The sequence below is a fragment of the Glossina fuscipes genome, unplaced genomic scaffold (assembly GCF_014805625.2).
Source record: "Glossina fuscipes isolate IAEA_lab_2018 unplaced genomic scaffold, Yale_Gfus_2 1, whole genome shotgun sequence".
Taxonomy (NCBI): Eukaryota; Metazoa; Arthropoda; class Insecta; order Diptera; family Glossinidae; genus Glossina; species Glossina fuscipes.
The window spans coordinates 12,450,614-12,475,186 of NW_023998415.1; the positions used below are offsets into that span (position 1 = coordinate 12,450,614).

At 32.7% G+C, this 24,573-nt stretch overlaps 2 protein-coding genes across 12 annotated transcripts in view; one reads left to right on the forward strand and one right to left on the reverse strand.

Moving 5' to 3' along the window:
- Positions 1-24,573, reverse strand: part of LOC119631952 (whirlin) — a 100,059-nt gene that overhangs the window by 62,424 nt on the left and 13,062 nt on the right. For all 10 annotated transcript variants that reach the window (XM_038024589.1, XM_038024586.1, XM_038024588.1 and 7 more), the window contains exons 2-3: positions 2,239-3,035; positions 467-599 (exon numbers count right to left, since the gene is read on the reverse strand). In XM_038024589.1, coding sequence (XP_037880517.1) covers positions 467-599; positions 2,239-3,024 — 919 coding nt within the window. In that variant the 5' untranslated portion in view covers positions 3,025-3,035. The remainder of the gene's footprint in view (positions 1-466; positions 600-2,238; positions 3,036-24,573) is intronic.
- LOC119631954 lies at positions 6,939-14,737 on the forward strand. 2 transcript variants are annotated; one of them, XM_038024594.1, is made up of 3 exons: positions 6,939-7,039; positions 13,981-14,147; positions 14,299-14,737. In XM_038024594.1, exons 2-3 carry the CDS (start codon positions 13,982-13,984, stop codon positions 14,433-14,435), a joined length of 303 nt encoding a protein of 100 aa, XP_037880522.1. In that variant the 5' UTR covers positions 6,939-7,039; position 13,981; the 3' UTR covers positions 14,436-14,737. The 2 variants fall into 2 exon arrangements, with proteins under 2 accessions (XP_037880522.1, XP_037880521.1); XM_038024593.1 differs by lacking the exon at positions 6,939-7,039 and having other exon boundaries at positions 13,651-14,147.

Here is a 24,573-nt window from a genome sequence, read left to right on the forward strand (position 1 = left end):
AAAAAAAAAGAGTCATTATGTACGCTTCAAAAATATCTTATGTTGAATAGAATACATTCGTGCAGGTATATGTGGGTATGTGCATAAGTGTTCGTGAATGAATATGAATGAATCATCTTTTCAATTATAGTGTTATTAACAAACAATTGAACTTGAAATAAACTCTTCATGTTACAATTGTATACATTTCCTCATTTTGTACAGAAACAACATTCAAGGGCATATAAAATGCATAATACGATGAAGGCTTTCAAGCGTTCTCAAGCGTTTAGAATGAAAAGAAGGATTTAAAAAACCATTCTTAAAACTACGCTTAAATTTTATGACTTTTTTTTTTGGCTTTTTTATTTCTTGGATAATATTCAAATTAGAATTAAGATAAGAATAAATTCTAAATTAGGTCAGAAATATTACTACGTATATAAGCATAATAGAGCTTTGGTTACAAAAATTTTTATGCACTCACCTGAGTCTTTACCTCCTTTGACACATATTCCGAAGCCATGATCAATGTGTTGATCACGCGACATAGTTACCGTTCGCGTAGAAAGCTCATGTATATTGGGCACGCTTCGATCTCTGTCCCTATCGCGATAGATCTAAACAAGAACAGAATAAAAAAGCAAACAACTTGTAAAATAAGATTTGTTTATTAAAAAAGCATACACGATTCATATGCAGAATTGCTCAGATATTTGACTACTATCAAGTTTTGCATCAATTAATAATATTAGTTTGGGGAAAAAGAAATCCATTATTTTTTCGGTAGATGTCTGCACTGATAGATTTCTCGTTAGGTATCGATCAAACAATTTCCGATACTGTACATTTACATACTGTACATTTCGTAGTAAAAAAAAATTCTTTTGCTGTTTTTTGTTTGGTGCATTCAGTTGTGAGTTACAGCGTGTTAAAAATGGAAGTGAACAAAGAGAAAATTCGGTACATTTTACAGTTTTTCTTTGACAAAGGCGAAAATGCAAGCCAGGCGGCTAAAATTGTGAATAGTGTTTATGGTTCCGATACTGTAACAGCCAATTATGTGCAATTTTGGTTTCGTAGATTCCTTTCAGGAATTTTTGATGTTAAAGATGCACCTCGCACAGGTAGGCCGGTCGTCGAAAATGTCGATAAAATCGGAAAAATGATCGAAGTTGACCGGCATGTTAGCAGTCGTAACATCGCCCAGGAGCTAAAAATCGACCATAAAACAGTTTTAAGCCATTTACACAAAGCTGGATTCAAAAAGAAGCTTGATGTTTGGGTGCCACACCAATTAACAGAAAAAAACATGATGGATCGAATTTCCATCTGCGAAGCCTTGGCCAAACGGAATGAGATAGACCCATTTCTTAAACGGATGGTGACTGGAGATGAGAAATGGATCACATACGATAACCCTGTGCGAAAACGATCGTGGTCAAAGAGCGGTGAAGCACCTCAAACGGCCAGGAAGGTTTTGCTATGCATTTGGTGAGACTGTAAGGGAATTATTTATTATGAGTTGCTTCCATATGGCCAAACGCTAAATTCTGATCTCTACTGTCAACAACTGGACCGTTTGAAGATAGCGATTGACCAGAAACGGCCAGAATTGGCCAACATGAGAGGTATCGTGTTCCACCAGGACAACGCTAGGCCACACACATCTACAGTGATTCGCCAGAAACTTCGGGAGCTTGGTTGGGAAGTTTTAATGCATCCGCCATACAGTCCGGACTTGGCACCAAGCGATTATCATCTTTTTCTTGCATTGCAAAATTTCTTTAATGATAAAAAATTGGAATCTAAGGAGGATTGTGAAAATCGACTACTAGAGTTTTTTGCAAATAGAGACTAGGACTTCTATGAGAGAGGCATTTTGAAGTTACCTTTAAAATGGCAACAAATCGTACAACAAAACGGTGCATATTTGACCCAAATCGGACAATCCGAAGCATGTTAAATAAAGTCCTGAAGTTCTTATAAAAATAATGGATTTCTTTTTCCCCAAACTAATATTTTCGCTATTAAATCGATCGATTTTTCAGAAAATGAAATTGTGTTATAAATACACACACACACACACACATATAGACATGTAGACGGACGGAGGGGACGAATTGGCATATTAACGAGCCGAAGTGTCCATAGATGGCGAAGGTGGCCCAAATGACGAAATGACGAAAAAATTATGGCGAAAAATAATTTTTGAAGGGCAGTGAGTATAAAAATGTATGATTCTAGTGTTTAATGTACCTGATGTGTTGTTGAAGGGGGACTACTGGCAGGACTACGTCGCCCCGTACGGTCACGTGTGCCATTGCTATAATGGTAACTGCTGGTAGGAACTGAAGACGATTGGGTGGCACCAAACATACGTAACACCTGCTCTGGTGATATAGGTCGCTTTTTATTGCCACCATTAACACCGGAGGCAGAGGATATCGCATATCTTGCTGCCGTCGAGGTAGGCAGTGCGCCACTCATATTGGCTAAATGACTAGCGGGCGATGACGATAGATAAGCAGAACCACGGCCTGGTAATGAACCTCCTTTTGTTGCCACGCCTGCCGAATTGTAATAGTAGTGAGGTGAATGCGGTCGTTCTATAATCGTATACGATGTACCAGGTGGTGAATAATATAAACCAGAGCGACCCGCTCGTAACGAGTTGGTACTGTTGCCGATACGTGAATTAACAGCGTAACTATTTGTTAAACCACTTACACCTGGCGGTGGTGTTGTCATGCCATAGGTAGCGGCCGCAATATCTTCAGCTTCGTAACTGCTAGTTGTTGCACGCAAATGATGAGCCGTAAGACCAGCCGAACCGCCGGTCGGCACACTAGAGGATGAATGTGTGGAGGTCTGCTGCAGTATGCTAGGATGCAAAGATGAACTGTGCGCGGGTGGTGGTACATGATAGTAGCCACGCGAGCTCCATCGCGTAGGTCCAAGATCACATAATTCGGCATAGTCGTTGCCAGCAGCGCTCATTGTCGGGGGGTCGCCGTCGTATGGTACACCACCCCCAAGGCGCATTACAACTCAGGCTACAAAATTAAAAAAGATTTTATTTATTTATTTATTTATTTATTTATTTAAAAATTAACAAATATTTAAAATTAAGAAAGAAAAAATACAAATCACGTAACCTTTATAAGCACATTTTCTTAAATTATTTTTTGATTTACATCCTAATTTTGATAATTAACTGAACACTTTTTACTGACAGTAGCTTTTAAAGCAACGTATAAAATTTGTCTGCCCAATGTAACCGAAATATTAATGAATGCTTTTGGAAAAATTTAAAAGATATTGCGGAGGTTTTCCGTTTCCTCTTACTATTATTATTATAATATAACTATTATTTGAACTAAAGAATGACTGAAAATAATTTATCGTTGCATTAAGTTGGTATTTGTGACTACGCTGCAAAAAAAAAACAATTATATTTTTAGGATGAGTGTGTCAATTATGTGTGGGCAACGTCTACACCCAAGTACGAACGTAATATGCATATATAAATTTTTTCTTCAACGTCCTGGTGAACACTGTTACTTGTTGCATGCTTGTTACTCTACAGTGCTTTTCGCCCATGTCTTGTGCCGTAAAGAAATAATTTTTTCCAATGTCTTTTTGGTTACTTTCAGAGCTTAATGTATGATTACCTAAAATATCTCATTTTAGCTTCGCTGGTATCTGTGAGGATATGATATTCGGATGAAATTATCGCATTTTGTGTTCGTCTCCGCCACTTTCCGTTTCTTGGTATAAATTTGTCACATTTTTCTTCTCAGAGTTTGCATTTCTGCATTGGAGTCGCGGTAAGTGACGAAATATTCTGATATATATATATATGTATATATATATTATCCTGTTCTTTTTTTATTTGTTTTTTTTTTTTTTCTTTTTTTCATCCTTATGCCTATGCTGTTATATGTACATGCGCGGTTACCCATGAGAATTGACTTCATATCAATTTGTTGTTTTGAATATTCATAGACGAGTTTGTCACTAGATACGTGTCAATTCACGCCCACAGATATGTATATACGTATGTGAAGCTGAAGTCACATTGCAAGCAACTTAATTTGCAATAATTTGCCTTTAATTTGGTTTGAGAAATGCTTAAATCATTTCTGTTATATTAATGACCTCTTTATGTAGGCGGCTTGTCGTTCGGTTTCCCGTTTGCTAACTTGCCAATGCTCATTGACTAATTGTTAAACGGATGGGTAATTATAATGTTTATAAAGAAGCTATCCTAATTCTAATAAGTATGTTTGTTTGTACCAGCGTATTTATATGGGTGTTTCATGCATGCTGGGCAAGATTATATACATCATAGCACGTAGAGTAAGCGTAGAGTATCGAGTGAAAATATTTTAGAATCATTGTGTCTTCGCTAATGTTAATTAATGTTTCATCTTCTTCTTCTTGTAAGTTCAACGAGTCAACAACAGATGATGTAAAAAAGGTCCATCGTTAACAAAAAGTTCTGTATCTGGGCCTTAATAGTTTAGATTGCTGGTTAACATTAAATTCTTATGTTTATTTGTTGATGCTAGATGCCGCTTTTAATTAAATAGTTACCTCTTCTAACGTTTATGGGAAAGAGAATTAGAACAAAGCCAGTTGTAAAATGTCTGCTATTAAGAGTCCAATTAGTCTAATCAGCATTTGCAAATTCATTTGTTGAGCGGTGTGCATCTTGAAAAAACATCCATTCAAAATTAAGTGTACTTTCTATGTAAGGAACTGCTCTGTTTACAGCAACGCAATGAGTCCTTCCACGTTCCTTGTTGAGTTTATGCAGATACTCTCTTGTATGAATTATATCCGGGCGATTTATATAAGCAACTTGCAATAGGCTTATAAGGCATGGATTCTTTTTCAATCTCTTTGATGTCATCATCAGCGATTGGCAAAAGTTTGCATCACAGCTTTCGATGTACAGCAAATATCGCCTATGATGCACTCACAGCTATTAGGGTTTGCTAATTCGTGGAATTTTCACGCACAAAATAAAATCCGATGTCAACAATAAACGCAATTATTAACAGACATGCCTTGACTCATTTAACTCCTGCAGCTGAGTTTAAAACACCCAAACGTCCTTTTTTATATTGCCTCATTTTATAAACAAAAAAAAAAAAAAAACATTGAAAACATCCATTTGTCCTATAGGAACTTTCGCGCAGTTCTTGGAACTATTATTGGGTTTGCTTCTTCAGCTTTATTGAACGAAATTAGTTCATCATATGAACAGAAAATTTCGTCTTGTTCCTTAGTTATCAAGACAGTTTTTTAAACATCTTAACTTGATAGGGAAGATAGGTGAAAAACGGCACTTCGACTTATGTTCATATATTCAAAAATCGGTATGTTTTTGAATCACAAGAGTATTCCACAAATTGTAGATCTTTATCTTCACAGTCTTTGCATTTAAATGATAAATGATTTATTTTTCGTTTGAAGCAAACTTCACAAACATTTTCACTTTATGGAATCGTATCTACATTTTTCATATATGGAACACGACGACGTTTAAGCTTAAAATGTCATATGTTGTAATCGAAATTCTTCATTGCTTACTATTTTCAGTGTGCTTTGTTCAACTTTGTTCAACTTGCCTAAACCATTTATATTCATATTTTATAGTATAACGTCGTTCTTAGATATGGTAACTTTGCGTCCCTTGGCATCGACGATGATTGTGATGTGACCACAATTCACAAAGCTTGAAATCGACAGTAACTAATGATAAATAAGTATAAATATGGATATAGCATATTCAACAACATATCTCTTTTTTCCAATTAGACTCTTTTATTGATATGTCCTATAGAGTTTCCAGGTATCGTGACCTACCTAACCACACCTAAGTTTGTTCCACTTCTTCTGATTGTTCTAGATTGCCGTCTCTTCGAATGTATGGCTTCCCCACTAGAGTAAAATGCTTGCTTCTCGATTGCTGTTTATTCCGTGCCAGGATCATCTGGCCCATGGTCAGCAGATTAGATATTCGTCCCAAAGATGTCGATCCCTATTATCATCAGTTATTATGCCAATTGTTGCCATACTAATATTCACGAATTCTTCCATCGATTCACAGCCTTCTATTTTCGTTGTAGTCAGCTTTCGCAATAGGCATATATAATAGGCGGGTCAGATCCGAATCTTGAAGAGATTTTTCTACATTTATTTACGTTTGCATAGCTGTCTCGGCTTTCTAAACATGCTTATATAAAATGGATCTACAAATACACTAGCCGACGGATGATAAAGGTTTTCGCGTCATCCTCTTCGTGACCGACAAATTTCCATTTCTTCCATTTATCATATCAATTTGGAAGTTTTTCAATTTGTCGTAATTTGATTTCGTAACTTCTTCCAATAGGTCCAGCGAGAAATTAACTACTAAGCAACTTTTAAAATTGCTAAGGTGATAACAATGCATACACAAAGGTATATTTTCCTAGTTCTCAAATCGAACTTGAAACTAGTCCTGATCTGCTCAAAAATTACTACTACTAATACCACAGTTTATTAGAACAAGAGCAATTGTCACCATTAAGCAGACGCAAGGTGGTTTCGGAGTTTTTGAGATAGACAATAGTTCTACAATACAACCTATGGCCTTGAGCACGCATTGCCATCGTTGTGACTTTGAAATGCTTCACTTGTACTTTAGACAAACTGGCTGCAATAGTGAATTAATGATTTATTAAGAAGTTTCCCATACGTTAAAAGAATTTTGTAAAGATGAAGAAACTTGGCACCCCTGAACGACTTCATTTGACCTTAAATATTTTATGTATTTTTCTTTTTCCCTCAGCCATCTTTATCATGACATTCGTTGGCGATAGTTTATTAAAAACAATAAATTTCAGTAATTTTTCCTCCAAAAAAAAAAAAAAGAAAAAGACGCCGTAACCAAATTTGCGAGATGCCTTCAATTATTTAATACCCGTTACTATTTTGTATATTAGGCTATATATGAAGTTTTTAAAGAGCCTTTTTGGGATCACATGGCATAAGTATTAACTACACCGTAAGTAAATAAAATAACTTAATAAAAATTATGGACTTGGCCGTTGTTGTTAGACTTTTTTCGGGACCCAAGCGTGGCAATAAGATTCAATATTCACGCACATCATCACTAATATGTAACATTACAAATTTCATACGCATACTTCAATCGAATCGATCTGCTCGTAGAGATTAGAGAGACTATTGATAATTCATAATTAAAGATAATTCGTTCAACTTTTTATAAGAATTTCCGTTAGACCGAATGACTGGCAGAGGTCGAAAATAGTGTGTGTATTGCAATTTCATCAATTCAAAATATTTTGCCTTTTTTCGTTCAACAATAGAATTATATAACATTCAACGTTGCGATATTGAATAAATGTTGAAATTTTGGACATATATAAAACTAACTGTATACACTGTTAGCGATATTTATCAGAAATTAATCACTCAAAAAGCTCACCTAATTAGTAAAACTCCCCTATCTAGCAATGGCGGTAAATGTTACATTTGCGGATATTTTTACTTCGTAGACATATGCGTTAGGAATTCTATAAATATCTGTATTCTGTAGTTATTAACAATGGAATAAACTTAGTTAAGTCCCTTTATGGTTTATTTGAAAGAATAAATTTAATCATAAATTTGGTACTCTTGGTACTCTTTTCGACTGAAGCTGCTAAAGGATATTTTCCCCCTTTATTGAAATGGTATTCGTTTTTGCCCTTTTGCGTAGATAAAAACTTTCAAAATTAAATATGATTTTAATTGTTTCTTTAGGTTCTTCCGAAGGTTTTGCCGACAAGACAAAATATGTTTTTCCCCTTGAACATTCTGATGTCCGAAAGGCATCTAGATCAAAGCAATATTTCAATAACTTCACTAACAGCTAAATGCTCTTTAAAATAGATGTACAAAAAACTTTTATTAAATCACTTATCCATGGAAGAAATTTCGCTTAAACTAGAAAATATTTCTTTCCGCTTATTAATGGTAATACATTTATTGTAAAAATGCAAAACAAAAATAATTTTCAAATTCAGTTCAATTGAATAACAATAATTTATCATCCAGTGTGGAATCTTGAAATACGCAGATATTAAACCTATAAAACTTTATTGATTGCTTTAATAGTTCTTTAATAGGCTAGCGTTCAGTTTTCTTCTTTTTTTTTTCTTACAGCATGTAGAGCACACGAAAATTAATTATAAATATCTTCAATTATCCCACACAATATAGTTAAACATTCAAAGACACTTTTAAGTTTATATTTAGAAAAAAATTTCTCGGTGCTTTGTTGCCCAAAATAATAGAAAAATAAGGAGCCTAAAAATATTCTCCATTTTACAAACTAATCATGTTTCCGATAAAATCATTTCAAATATTCAACATTGACTTTATTGAATATTTTCGTTTTTATTCGAAGAGCGATTAAAACGCGATTTAAGAATAGATTAAATTCGTAAAGTAGTTTCTTGAAGAATTGAATGAACCCTTTCGAAATCATTTGATATATGAATCAATCAAAGTTTCCAACACGAAATTCAAATAAAGTTAATTAAAGCGGCTCTAATTTGTCTAAATTAAAATATGTTTTGTCTAAAAACCGAAACTCCTCAATGGAGCAAGAAAGGTTACATTTCTTTAAAAATTTAATAGAATTTAATCAGTTTATCGTCTTAAGTAAATACGATAAAAAGCCGGCAAAGCTCTCTGCTTCTATTTCGATAGCCATTAGGTAACTGGATCGATGTGGCTATATCACCGCAAATTTGTTGGCTGATCCGCGTATTTCTTCGCACAAGAAATACCTCGATTTTTCTATGTGTCTTAGACGGCAAAAATCAGTGTGTTATATAAAAATCGTGAACTTTTGAATTATTAAGAAGAAACTGGACATAAAATGTTAAAGTTTTTATTTAATTTAAGATTAACAAGATATATGTCAAATATCAAGATTCTATATTAATTTTTAGCGGACGGACGTGAATAACTTCTTCTTTTTTTTTCTTTGAATACAAAATGACATTATGTGGCCCTTTTGATTAACAGATATCTTGCTTTTTATAACTTTATGGTTTTGTCCATTGTGGCTTTTAATTGCAACTAAATAACATAGATAGATAAATAGATAGATAATAGATAGCATAAAAGGGTAGTTGCCATCATTAATTGCCAAATTGGATGAAAAAATGAGGGCTACACGTGTAAATAGCGTATCGCAACAACAACTGACTTTTGAAAATCTTTCTTGCTTTCCTGATTAAACCAAGCAATTTTGCTTATTATTAACAAAGCCAATAGGCGTAAAGAGCGCTTCTTCGTTAGTGAGAACTTTGCGAGACAATCTTCGTCATGTCTATATTATTGAAGAACGATTGATGTCCGGCTTAAGTTCTTAAATTAATGTGATTTTTTTACAGACGCAATTTCAAGGAAAGCTGGACGGCCCAGAGACTAACGATATCATAAATTTCATTATTACCCTATGTTTTCTTCGCTTTCGCGGAAACTACCAATTCAAAGCTTTTCGAAAGACTTTTTGTGAAATTCACGACGATTCATATATTGACAATTTAGAAACATTGTTGAACATTGTATACGTTTCTCCATAATTAAGTTGTACAGTTTGACAGGTTGAGACGTGAAAATAAATTTGAAGTAAATATTATAACATGACCTCAAAACGTTCAAGTGAATATGGAGTGCCTCTTTTAGGAGACGCTATATAAATATTCTAATCTATTTGATGCGCACTTCAATGCATTACACGGAGAATGCAGATACTACTCACTACATCACTTCATTTCAGTACCGACCGAGTATAAAGCCTGCGCAATTGTTATATATTCATTTGCAATATCGCTCATCAAAGGCAAATGTGTGCGTTATTTATTTCTTATCCGCTTGTGCTGACATGAAAGACAAGAGGAAAACCAAACAAAATAAAAAACAAAAAAAAACAAAAAATTAAATAAATGTCCTTATAAAACATATTAAATGTTCTCTTGTTGTGTATTTCATATTTCCATTTTACAATTTTACTAGTACACCGCTTCTAATAGCCCGATTCTTTTGACAATATTAAAAGGTTGTTTTCGCTAAACCTTTAAAAAAAAAAAAAAAATGTCATAAAATTAATAATTTACCTGATGCGGCTTGTTTATGCAAATATAATTAAGCCGTTTACTTTATTACATGCAATATATTTCAATTTGCATACATTGTTATGCAGGACAAAAGTTAAAAGAATTTAATTATTCAAATTATTTTCTGGTTCACTTTTTATACTATCAACAATAGAAGAACAGGAACAACTCATACGGCTTAGTCCGATAAATGGGTTCATTAAGTTGAACTATATAAGACGATACAGCCTACAAGGTAAAGCGATACAAATGCATTAACTCTAAATTGAATGAAGAACATAATAAAAATGATATAAAAACAAGTTAAAACGTTATAACCGAATAAGAAAGATTATGAAGTACCCTACATAACATCATCTAATACAATTATGTATAATAATGTATCTGAACCATAAAATATATGAAAAATTATAACTTGTCTTACTGTATAAAACTGTGAGGAGAAGCGCAAAAAGAGGACCTTTGTATTCCAAACTTAGCGTAGTAAATATATATATATATATATATATGTGAAATTAATGTTTTGTACCCAAAAACCGATTGAACGACAGCAGACAAACAAAACGCTGATGAATAGACGGAGAGGCATTCTTAAATTTATTCAGAAACTCTCGTTCTAAATAGAAAGGTATAATAAGATGTAATCCGCCAGAGTAGCCGAAGGCGAGGAATCTCGACTAGCAAGTCAATGGTCGTGGGTTCGAATCGCAAGTACGGTAGAGTTTTTAATAAAAGCCGATAGCCTTAGATGCTAGTGCTTTTAAGAGTTTAGTCTTAGAATTTATTTCTCTGGCGAAATTAATAATAATAATAATAATAATAATAATATGTAGATAGGCCTACAGTAAAGTCCTCGTTAATGTTGCTTGCGTCCGCACAAACTGAATATACTTGTACCAACAGTGTTGTAGTGTATAAATACGCAAGCGTCCTAAATAAATAATAATAATGTAAGAAGTTTCTAAAAAGGAGAGGAGAAATAAGCTACACGAAGAATATATAACAACGAGATAGATATATGAAAGCTAAGCTCAGTCCCAACAGCGAACATTTACTGCACCTAGCAAGAAATGTATATTTTATTTTCGGATCAATAAAAGAGACGAAAAGTATAGAGAAGACAAGTTTAGTCTTTGATCAATTATCCAACATAATCAAAATGCTTCATCTGAACTCTCTCTTAATTTCTTCTTAAAATCTGTGCAACTTGGAATTTTCATGATGGAAGACGATGTTTGTGTTTGCTATTGATGAACATTGCATGCTTCATTTTACTTAGGCATTTTAACTGCATTAGTTGCTGATTGTAGAGAGAATGTATTCAATAACGAGGCCAGCTCGAAGCGGCTCATTACAACCACAAACCAAGTTATGCGCCGTCAAAATTTGTTAACACATTATTTTCGTATGCAAATCATATCTCATCACTTGCTACCAGTCTCTTCAAAAATGGATAGAAATTCGTTCCTAAACATTTTTCACAATTAAATACGCTACTCAAACACCCAAACTTAAGCATATGCTTTAAAGTTATTTTTTGGTCATAGTTTACTGCTGGTTTTCCAAAATATGTTGAAAAATTTCATCGGCTTATTTAAATCGAGTGACGCGTCTTCAGTTCAATACTGAAGAAGCGGAAACGAACAAACTATTTACGATATATAACATAATATAAATAATAAGCGATTTTTTTTTTTTTTTTTGAGAATTAGGGTTCGAAACGATATTGCTCTTGAGTAAGTTCATAAATTCGCGGACGTGAATGCTATAGCATTAATTTTCATTCTGATTCAAAACGTCATGAATTCTATAGCATTCAAGATTTAAAGTCGATTATGTATATTTTATTTTATATATATAACTTTAACATATTCATAATTATTTGTTAAAAAATTGTAATTTTACATTCGTGGATGTTATCGCATTCGTTACATATATATATATATATATGCAATTATATTATGGCTAGACCTACGAAGTATTTTTAATTAGATTTCGGATATCGCAAATAGTTTTAAAATATATTGCATGCTATTTTTGCATCTCACTGAAATTTTTACCGTCCGCGAACATGTTAACAAATGTTATAATTTTTTTTTCTTTTAATACACTCTGAGCTGTCACCTTTCGCACGCAATGTAATATACATCGATACAATTAATATCACAAAAGTTCAAGAAAGCCATCTAATAAGGCAAACGCATTGAAAGTTGTGGACTCTCCTGTTGATTGAAATCAGTTCCAAGATATTTTAATATCAGACGCAATTGAACAATCAAAAAAAAAGTGCCATTACCGATTATGTTATGCTTAAGGTGAATTTGAATGAATAGTGACGTCATTCTAAACTCTAAAATTAATTTAATTAAATTTGTTTGGCGTAGTTTCACTTATTTTCATTTTTTTTTTTTTTTTTGTCTTTTCAATGGAACGGAAGGTAATGGTATAATAATATTCGTGGCGGTTATTAAGCATTTAGTTAAGTATTATATATATATATATATATATATGTATATATATATTTGACAAGTAGTAAACACCCCGGAGATGTGATGGGGGCTATACGGTCGGTTAGTGTAACTGATGTAAATATGAATTTAAGAAAATGACTTAGTAAACCACGGGATTAATTTTAAAAATACATTGATTTGCATGTGATTGGCAAGTAGTTGAATGAAAACTTTCGACCAAAAACAGAGAGGCAACAGAAGCAACAATTTTTTTTTAATGAACTTTATTATACCCACCACTGTAAGATGAGGGTATACTCGCTTTGCTTTTTTTCCGTAATGTATTTAACACCCAAAAGGAAGCTTCCAAGATATATATATATATATACAATTTTGATCAGCGTGAATTTCTGAATTGATTTGGCCATGTCTGTCCGTCCGTCCGTATGTCTCTATGATGTGTGGTGTTGGTTGGTTGGTTGCAAAAATGAAGATATCGACTCCAAATTTAGTTGAAATATTGCAAGTTTCTTCGCGCAAGTTGGCATTGAATATGGGCCAAATCAGTTGGAGCGGAAGCGCGCAATGGAGCGTAAACTGAACGTATCTCCTTTTTTTTTTTTTTAACAACATTTTTTAGATTTTTGCTTGTTTCTCGGAAATTATAAAAGTTAGAAGACTGAAATTTGCCACATTTACTTTACAAAGCACTCTACTCCTTACGTGCAAAAATGACACCATGCCCACTCAAGGTTGCAAGCGAAACTGAATGTTTAAAACTAGTTTGAACATTCCTTAAATGAAGATATATTATCTGCTTAAAAATGGGCTAATTTTAAAATGAATTTGATAAGACAACACGATTAGCTTTTTCTTAATAATACTAACTATATGGGTAATCAAATAAAAGAACTTGGCAAGTAGAATGCGAATAGTGATGGGTATGCGAGATTCGACTCCGACGAATTAACTTTCTTAGTTGTTTTTTTTTTTTTCCTTTTTTAATTAACTTATTAATAAATACATGTTGAATAACCTCTTCGAACATATTATTATTGCATTAAGTTTTCTCGCTTCGCAGCAGACTGTCAAAAAACACTCTTTTTCGCTTGTAAAGAATTGTTTATCCTGGAATAAATTGTTTGTAAAACGAATCTTATTCAACGTACCGGTATTTTAAAAAAGTGCATTAAAAAACTAGAAAAACTTTAAGATCGTTCATCATCCATCACATAATAGGTAGTTGTCGGTTAAACTTCAATTATGTCTTCTTTATAAATTTGCAAAATCATTAAAATAATTGTGTCTCTGTTTCCTTATATTTTTCAAAATTTTACGGAACTAAAACCAACAAATAAAAGAATGGATCAAGAGGAAGACCGACATTTTAAATTATCAAATGCAGAGACGCAAGAGTCTCGAACACCCGCCCCACCGGGATTTTCACAGCCATCGCCCGAGCAGCGCACCGTAGAAGCCCAAACCTCCTCAGTTCTAACAGGCGGACCGCAAACATCTTCAACGGGAGGTAAGCTACTCACGGCTGCTGCGTAATAAACTAACAAAATGAAATTAAGTTTATAACCCTTGTTTTTGCATACAAAAAAAAAAAAAAAAAAAAAAATACATAAAGACTTATTTATAAGCTCTTAATGAATTAATTCATTCTCGTTATCTAGATACCGGATTAATAATCGATAAGTGTCCATGCAGCGTGATGAAAATGAAAAAATTTTCCATGAAGAGATTAAGACCAAACGGCCCATGCGGCCGTTGCAAGAACACGCAGCGATGTGAAAGCGACGACGTCAGTTAAGATGCTCGAAAAAAAAAGCATTGCTTCTAAGAAACTCATGTCTCACATTTACTACAAATGTTGTAGCCAATCGGCATTAAAATGAAACACAAACTTAAAAAAGGAAGAAATTAAAAATTTTTCGTCTTCGCAAGTGAAGAAAGTTGTAAAAAAAGTTCTGTTATCATGAAGGTAAGGTTTTTGTTAAGCACACCCACTCCAGAGGCCACACAAAGAAAAAATTAACTTAAAATAGATCAAAAAAATTATTACATGCCTAGTGCTCGTCTGTTACAGATACGCTGCTCGTTCATGGTCTGCTCTATGTCAAATGTCTGTCCAATATTGTATATACATATTCCTTCTCTTATTGCGGACTTATCTATGGATAACCCATCTCACGACTATGTACCGTACCGTTGCGAAACCATTATACGTTTGCTATTTAGTTAAGTGTCGCATACATTCCTGTGTATAGTATAAAAATCCTTATCTAAAATCTGCACTTTCCAACAACGTTTACGATTAGGCCTGATTTCTTCCAAATAGCTTATCTTGGACTTTGATGATCTGTTTTATAATTGAGATAATTTCATTTATATTGACTTCCGTATGAGTATGGTTTAATGCAATTAGGTATGGGTGCGTTAATACCTGATCTGATTCCTTAACATCATCACATAACCCAAATCCAAGGCAACGATGTTTGCTTGGTTTTTTTTCGTTTTTTTTTATACCGAATATCGCAAGATGAACTTACATTTATAAATATATTTGTAAATATATGGATTATAAAAACATAGATCTCGTACGTGATTGAAATTATGGAAGACGCAACGGCAGAAAAGACCACTTGCTTCATAAACAATTGTAAACGAATGTCAAATTGATTTTCAGAGTGGTCAAAGGGGTAAATTTAATTAATAATTAATAATAATAATTAATTAATTATTAATTATAATTAATGAAAAATTAATAGGTATAATTATAATTAATAATATATAATGAATTAATAATTAATTAATAATTATAATAAATAATGTTAATTACGAGATAATAAACGACTAACTACTCAGGCAAAATCTGTTTAGTAGTGTTTATAAATTTGAAAATGATTTTAGACGCGCTCTCGGATATCAAACTACTCGAGACCTAAGAGATGTAAAAAAATCTTCGTAATGGTTAGAAAGTTATCTTAATCCGTATATTGCTTCCATATTGATGTGATGTGCCTCAGAAGTCGAAGCTAGGTCTAATTGCGTACATTCCATATGGAAATGATTTTTAAGCTGCTTATATTATGTTATATAAGCCCAATTAAATATTAATATAACGATCAACTGGGATCACGATAAAGAACTCGTAACCAATGCAGAGAAATGCAAATTAATGCACATTAAGCCGCCTCAGTTTAGATATGAAGACTCTATAAAGAGTCAATTTTCGCAAAACTCGTTATATAGAACAGGGTCCAAAAAATAGGCATGGATATTCCAAATTTGGTACAATTAATTTATATCTTAAATTACTACGATAATCTAATTTTCATCATAAAATATTGAAAATTAGACTTTTTTTTGCCCTACGAACATCAAGTTTCGTTATATGAGAGGGGAGTTCAAAAAATTGCCTGAGCCAGTCTAAAGTTTTTATATCAATTTCGAACGACGAAATACTATTACTTAACCGCTTTTCTTGGGAAATTTTGAAAATTCTACATTTCTTTTCATAAAACAACTTTTCAAAATTGAACATTATATGGGGAGTGGTTTAAAAAGTGAACCGATCTGAACCATTTTCAATAGCGTGCGTCCTTCGGTCAAAACAAGTTAGTTTGCCAAATTTCAGCAAAATGTCTCTAAAAAATGTAACCTGGAACTTGAAGACACATATACGTGAACAGACATCACACGGACAACTGCACCCTCGCAAAAATCCTTTTGTCACATCTAACTATGAAACTGTAGACATTGTCGATACACACAAATTCTTAGGTGTATACGTAGACCACAATTTCGAATAGAATTATTATATTGAACACTGTAGCCTTGATCCTACATAGATTAAAATAAGATTGAAATCAGGCAGTGTTAAGGCAACTGTCTCTCGCAGAATCAAGTCTACGATGACATGGTATCACAGCATGCGGCAAAAATTATGCATCAATTTCGATACTATTTTATGAAAAGCATGATGCTGGGCAATCCTCGAGAGGAAGGACACAAAGACGCTAGTTTATCATAACGGCTTAATGTTCTAAACTTAAAAGGAATTTTTTTACGCTACAATGATCAACGAATTCAGATAAAAAGGAAAGATTCTTGGGAGAGATAGACCATGTCCACAACATAAGGAGACAAACCTATCGTGCTTACAAAGTCAAACGGTTTTATAAGAATTATGAGCGGCGCATACTATTGGTAGCTCTACCAAAAATCATGAACGAACGGCTGAACAACATCGTAAACCAAGATAAAATAAATGAAAGGAAATCAAAAGACATCAAAACATTTTCGCTTTACATAAATTAATGGAAATGTTTTCGACAAACAAGCCTAGTAGGCGTCACAGTAAATGACGAAATTTAACCATTAATATTTAAAAAAATCAATGCAAATGAATAAATATGGGAAAATAGAAATGAAAAGTGATTGATATCGTTTTTATTATTATTATTATTATTATTATTATTATTACTACTATAAGCGAGATGGTATTGGATATTTAATAGCAAGTGTATTGCTGGCCATCGTGACAATAGCATATCCCTTAGTTGGATAGACCGATCTGATATGTATGCAGATACATACAAAACGATGTAACAAGAGCAATAGCAAATATTTTGAAAAAGAAGAAACTAAAAATTATAAGACTTACTATATATATATATATATATATATATATATATATATATATGTATGTATATAAAACGAATAACAATATGTCAAGTATTGATTTTTTAATTAAATATAAATGAAGCACGCTGCACAGAAACGAAGAAGAGAAAAAAACAAAAAAAACCAGGCCAGACAACGTCGATACACAATTATTGAGAATGGCGATGGCGGGTGGTTAACTGTCACCCGCAACTTATATGAATATTACGAATAGAAAAACAATAATAGCAAGATTTGTATTCAGAAACAGGAGAGCTGTAGCTTTAAAAAAAAAAATAATAATAATAATTTTGTATTCTCTGCATACTACATGTATTGCAATAACAACAAGAACAGAAACAATTATAAGTTTAACAGAAAAAAAAAAAGAAAAAAGAGGAAGGCAAGAAAAACAAAAAGAGTTAGTTACAAAAGCTATTCAGAGACACTGTTAATAATGATTATAAAGAAAGTATAAAGGTAATAACAATGTGCGACTATTTAATACCCTTCGCAGTTGAATGGTTTTCTAAAGCTGGTCAACGAACCAAGATTTGTGTGCTTCAGAATACTTTTAATCCTTTCTTTTTTTTTTTTTTTATTTCAATTTCCCTTAACAAAGGAAAATTCAAGTTACACAATTTGCTTTTGCAACAAATAGAATAGAATACAAACGCAAAACAAACAGAAGTGATAACAAAAACAAATTCAAATATTTTCTATTAAAATAATCATAAATCATTATTATGTCTGAATGATTGCTTATACAATTTTCTTAAAAAGCTCTGAGTGATATTCTGAATCGCCGATATAATTTATATATATATAATAGATATACTATATAGGTAGGCGGGTGACTGCTCTGAAGATTCTTAAGAATTAAGTGAGAATGAAAAATACGTGAGTAACGACTCAACCTCATCGAGAGCATGGATATGTATGCATATTCACGAACCAGTCCTGACACAAAATATGTTAATTGGACAAAAAATTGTTTGAGTGTAGTGCAAATGTAACAGATATGCTTTTCATCCATTTCACAGCAATTTCGATGGTGCACTTGAAAGTAGAACTAGACAAACTTGGTCAATTAAAAAGTATGCGTAAATAACCGATGACTACTTTTCAAGTTGGCACAGCCATTATAGGCGTCGTTAAGCAACCGCCTGCTATATAAAATTCGAATTGAAAATTAATTGCGATTATTTAGTTTTAGTTCATTTCCAATGAGGTATTCGAAGGATTAGCTCGTAGCTCGTAGCTTGTACCTCGTACCTCGTACCTCGTAGCTCGTAGATACGTGAAGCCCATCTATTAGAATTCACGAGAACATATAATCATCAGATAATATATAATCCGTGCTGTGACAGTTAATTTACTTGGGATATTGACTAAAACATGAAAAGTCGATGCGTAAATTTTATTTTTACATTATTAGAGTCAACGAGAGTGCGAAAATCATAATTTCTTTGAATTCATTGATATCATTGTAAGTATTTGAGTTGGAAAATTGTTTTCAGCTTTTATTTGAGTCAATAACTTCTCGTTTATCTTAAAATCAAAAATCGAAATATTTTGAATAAACGTTTCATTCAAATGCATTGCTTATGTAAATCAAACTTCAGTGCGTTAACACTGAGGATGATTTCGGGTATTTACGTAACTCTAGCTGAAATCAAGCAGAAAATCAATGTTTTACTTTATAAAAAGTTTATCGCTTATAAGTAAAAAGAAAAACAAAAAAAAAAAAAAAAAAAAAAAAAAAAAAACGCGTTTATAAATCGAAATTAAGCATTTAATGGATTAAATGCAGTGAAACAATTCGACGAAATCAATGAAAGCATTCCCAGCATACATGACCTTACATGTTCAACAAGCAATTGCTAACAATTAAGCATTTCTTGCACAATCCTGAAATCCAGTACAAAAATATAACGATTTAAGGGAAATCAATTTTTGGGTCAAAAATGTATGCAGTTAGCAGATAACTTTAACTAGGACTCTCTACCTATACAACTATTATAGATTGTACACTGATGACTTTTATTCGCTTCAAAAATCATTTAACGATGTCTGTAAAAATCATTTAACCCAGAATTGACATAAACTTTGAATAGTTTTAGTTGTTCGCCAAAAGCAAACTATATAAGATTTTTTTTTTTTTTTTTTTTTTTTTTTTTATAAAAATTTTTGCGCATAAATGCATAAAACCTCTTCTTTACTATTTATGACACATTTAACTATAGACATAAAGGTCAAACGAAAATTTTTCTATTTTCTTAACCCTAATGTCATCTCTTTTGTTATAAACATTTGCTCTAGCTTGCGCTCCTATTTTTTGCTATTGCGACATATAAAAATTTTGTAATAGACAATATTGCTGTCAAAAGCAGTTACATTTGATGGTTATGTGTAGATGAATAGATAAGTTAAAACGATTTCTTTCGCGTTGGCTACGGGTTCTGATGGTAAAGCATTGATACAAAATATCAGATGGCGGTTGGTTGCCAGAGTTGAACATATTCTTGGTCGGTTTTTACAAATTTTTTGTCTAAAGGAAACAGCTAAGAAACATCAACTTCCCATAATAACACGTGAGCGCAAAGGAACGGGAAATTGTTATACATAAACGTATATGTATGTGCATGTATAAGGAGAATAAGCAAAAAACACTAAAATACACTATATTTGAAATTCGTTTAAAGTTTAAAAAGCTCGAAACTATTGTACAAATACTCTTTGAATTTTATAGTAAGCATGCGGCGGCGGTTCCTTTGGCTGGATAAATGGGTGAAAAGGGTTTTTTATTGAAATTGTGTAGAATGCTTGCTTGCTTGCAAGCGGCATGCTTACCTTTTTTTTTTTCGCAAACTTTCCATATACGAATAAATGCTTATTTATCCAGCGGAAGTACGGAAACAGTTCAGTTGTTGTAAGGGAAGTGTGGTGTTACAAATTCAATGTAAATGCTTTAAATGAAATCCATATATAACTGACTAACTTTCTATATAAAATTTTTACTTAAACACCACTACTCATACATGTACATACATATTACACACATCTGTACATTCCATTGCATTACATTGCATTTCATTGTTGCTACGTTTCATTTGAGATATACTCGTCTGGCATTTAATGCTTGTCGACGTCATTCACGTTAGAAAAGCTACTCTTTAAAACGTAAAAGAAGATGAGCAACCGTAAAAGGTTCCGTTCATTATTACATTACAAGGCAACAGAAACTTAGTATTAGTATATAGATAGATAGATAGGTACGTGTGTAAGCGTTTGTTTGCCCTCATGTCTTTATGCAAGCATGCCTTTGCTTAAATTAGTTGCAAAAGTGATACAAAACATAATCAATGACGGCAGCAACGGCAACAACACCACCACCACGATCTTTATCAGTTTAAGAAGCTGAGATGTGGGCTCCTCCGTACAAGACTTTTTTTTTTGTTTGTCATTTCTGTATGAACCAAATATTTCACTTCTTTGACTTTTTTGACTTTCGTTTTTTTCTTTCGTTTTATCTTTTCGAAGTAGTCATCTCTTAAAATCTTATACGTAGATAGAATTTGTATTTTCATACTCGCCACCGACGGATGAAGTTATATTAATGTTTTCGCAAAGTTTGCAACAAACGAAAAAGTAGGCGCACAGGCCTTATATAATAATGGTTTATATCAGCGTCAAATTGTAAATCGTTGTTCGGCTGCGCGTCACTGTTTCATTGACATTCTCTTGGTCGCAAAAGTGCAAAGGTAGATTTCAGATTTCAAACTTCTCGCACGCACGTGGGTATTGAAAATGTACCAAACAGGTCAGGCCTTGACTAAAGCGTAAATTGAAAACATTTTTGGCTTCTTAATAGTCAGGAATTCTAAAAGATCAAATTATTAAAATATATTTTACGAAAAATTTCGCTTTTCATGTTAATATTAAAAATCGGCCACGCCTAACTAAAGTTTTTTTTTTTTTGTTTTTACATATTACCCACAAGATTAACAATATAGAATGTTACAAATTGTTAAAAAAAAATAAAAAATTTGAACACGCCTACTGATTGTTATAAAATCAAAATTTATTGATTTAGTTCTTAATGTTTTCTCCCTCATACTCACCACTAAGCTACAATGTGAAAAGAGCATTTTTGTGCGCGAAAATCACAAAGCAAACCACGCTGCGGTGGTGTAAAATTGATATAGGAATGATCAAGTGAACGATGATGGGTATGCAAAATTCGGCTACAGCCGCATATAATCTTTTTAAGTATTTTCTCTTATTTTTTCACTTTATTTTTCTTTTAAACTGTGACACACTTTAACAATATTTGTTCAAGATTCGTTGCCTGAAAAACTTGCTTAGACATGTTATAACATACAACAATGTTATAAGGGACGTAAGCAACCAAATCATATTCGCTTTTGGAAAAATCTTGAATGCCTGCTATCCAGGCCGTAAATACAGATTGAGCGACAATTGCGTATGTAAGAGCTAAACGATGTTATTTTCTCGATATAAATTTTTTTTTTTTGATACTGAAATCAATAATAGCTTAGCTTGTGGGGCGTCTACGGTACCAAATTGTTCTCAACATAATCAAACCATTTGGATAGAAGTTTTCAGTAAGTTTTCAACTTATCTCTCTGTCTGATGTCCGTTAATGCATTTTTTGTTCGACCCGTTGATAACAACGTTTGAGAAAAAATTCTTTTAACGGCAAAAAGATCGAATTTTTATTTTTTCTTTTATGATGAAAATTGGGCGACTATAGCGAGTTAATTAACTAATTGTAAGTTCACTATCTGCACTAAGTTTGGATTACTTAGTACCGTTTTTTCGAAATCGTACACGTTTATACAATGCCAAAGGTGACGAATATAAGCGAAAAATATGTATTAAGCGAAACGGCATAGAAGCTCGACAATAGCCGACTTTGCTTGACAATCACATTTCAATTTTCTCCTTCTTTTATAATAACGATGATCTGCCAGAAGGCAGATGCTACTTAAATAAATATAGTTGAGGAATAATTTCACTTCATTTCAGGTTGTGGACTTGCATTGCATAGTGTGGATGTCTTTTCTTCATAGCAATAAATTGCGTGCAACATTTATAAAGTGCTTAGGTGCCTCTGTATTCCTGTACTATTGGTGAATGGAGGAGACAAGGCACCTATCTGAAGGAAGAAAGGAAAACAGACCAAATTAACTGTAAATCTTATAAATTTTTTGTTTTCTCTCGCATAATCTTTTTACGGAAATTTTACTATTAAACGTTCGTAGCATTTGCATTAGCAGTTGATGTCAAACAGATATTATTTATTTAGCTATTTGAGAGAATAATAAGTTATGACCAGCTATTTTTTTTAAAACGAACGCTAATCGCTTGGATACCATCTTATATGAAAAAAAAAAAAAAAAGAAGATTTCTTTCTTCTTCGTGTTCTACCCGGCAATCTTTTCGATTCTATTTTATTCGCTTCATGTCTTCATGTCAAGAACTTCCATTTAGTTATGCTAGCTACATCGGCTGTAATATGTAATAATCATTATCGGTAAAATGTTTTTAACTCTTGATTTCCTAGAAAGCCACACTTTACTTCACGATTCCAACTATATATCGTTTAACTTAATGAAATCTAAAAATGCATTGATTACCAAACGAATGCCTTTACCAATTCTTTCTCATCAATGACTTTCAATTATAAGGCTATCTATCTTCATTTAGGCTCAGTGATAATAATTTCGAAATCTCTATCGATGACGCCTAAGTCCTATATATCTCATCTAAGCTTAAACCATACCTTATTAGTCTTAACACTCACACTCATTATATGTCTATTGTTCATTGTACAAGGAATGGCATTTATTATGAAGCTGATATTATTAAGGGAGGTACAGGTATCATGTTCATCTTGAAAAGGAAAATTCTATTTAAAGTAACTAATGCTGGCATAAGGTGCTTTTAACTTATCAAATATACTTGCTTTTAAACCTAACCACCTTCGACTCGTAATATTTTTCTATACTTGAATATGCCTTAAGATATAGAATAACAAAACAAAAAATGTTAAATTTCTTGTGTAAAAATAAATTAACGGACTACAATCGAGCAAGACTATGGCTCAAATATCCTATGTTAGCCAGCAAAAATTTTTCAAATTACGGCCTTTTATGAACTTTTATGAATTATCTTAAAAAACGGGGTAAGGTTCTTGGGCCAAAATAGTCAAGTGCGATAAATTGTCGCACAATTGTTGGTGTTGTCTACACAACAACAATCTTAACATATCCACTATCGTAAATGATGCAAGATGCACTAACACATGCTACGGACAAATATAAGTATTGGGTACAGTTAGATAAATTAAAACCTCACAAATTTGTCAGTGGAATTTCTATTAGCGTTCACGTTCCTTACGTTCATGCAACTCATGCACTAGATTACTCATAAAAATAAATTACACTTTGAGGAGAAAATGTTAAGAAAGCAAAATTTGGATTAAAACGATTACACACAGGTTTTCTTATTTAATTTATTTCGAGCGTATAACGGCTAGAGTAACATTTAAATGCTTTCTCAAATAAAAAACAAAAAAAAAAAAGAAGAAAGTAATTGAAATATTTCACTTTAGAAGAAAAGACGGACTGAAAGTTGTAAAATGCAAACCACTTGAGAAAAGAGTTTTCAAAAAACGCTTTAACGAAGGAGATCTATCCAAAATAAAACTAAACATAGAATTTGTAATGATTGCATAATTAATAGAAATGTGTGTCGAGCGTTATTAAAGGGTTAAAGCATTACGTCAATGTCATCAATGCCGCATGAATTATAAATTAACAAGATATTAATGTAATGTACACACAACAATAACCTCTTTTTTTAACAAAATATAAACGAAAATCAATAAAATTCAAAATTCAAAGGGAGAACGACATAAACCATATAATAGGAGCTTGCATGTATTTTGATCATTTTTTTTTTTTTTTTTTTTTTTGACATGAAACATTGATTGATCAAAATATTTTCAATCATCGAACCATTTGCGCACTTCTTCAGCATTCTTTAGCAACCGCGTGCCAGCGAAGCCAAACTGCATCGATCCGAACAAGTGGTAATCAGAAGGCGCTATTTTTGGCGAGTAAGCTGTGTGCGGCAGAGTTTGCTATTCGAGTTGCAACAATGCAATCCTTGATAATTCTGGCAAAGTATGACCGTGCGTTGTCATACAAGAGGATGACTTTTCGCCTGTTAACCGCTATTGCTAGGCTTTTTTG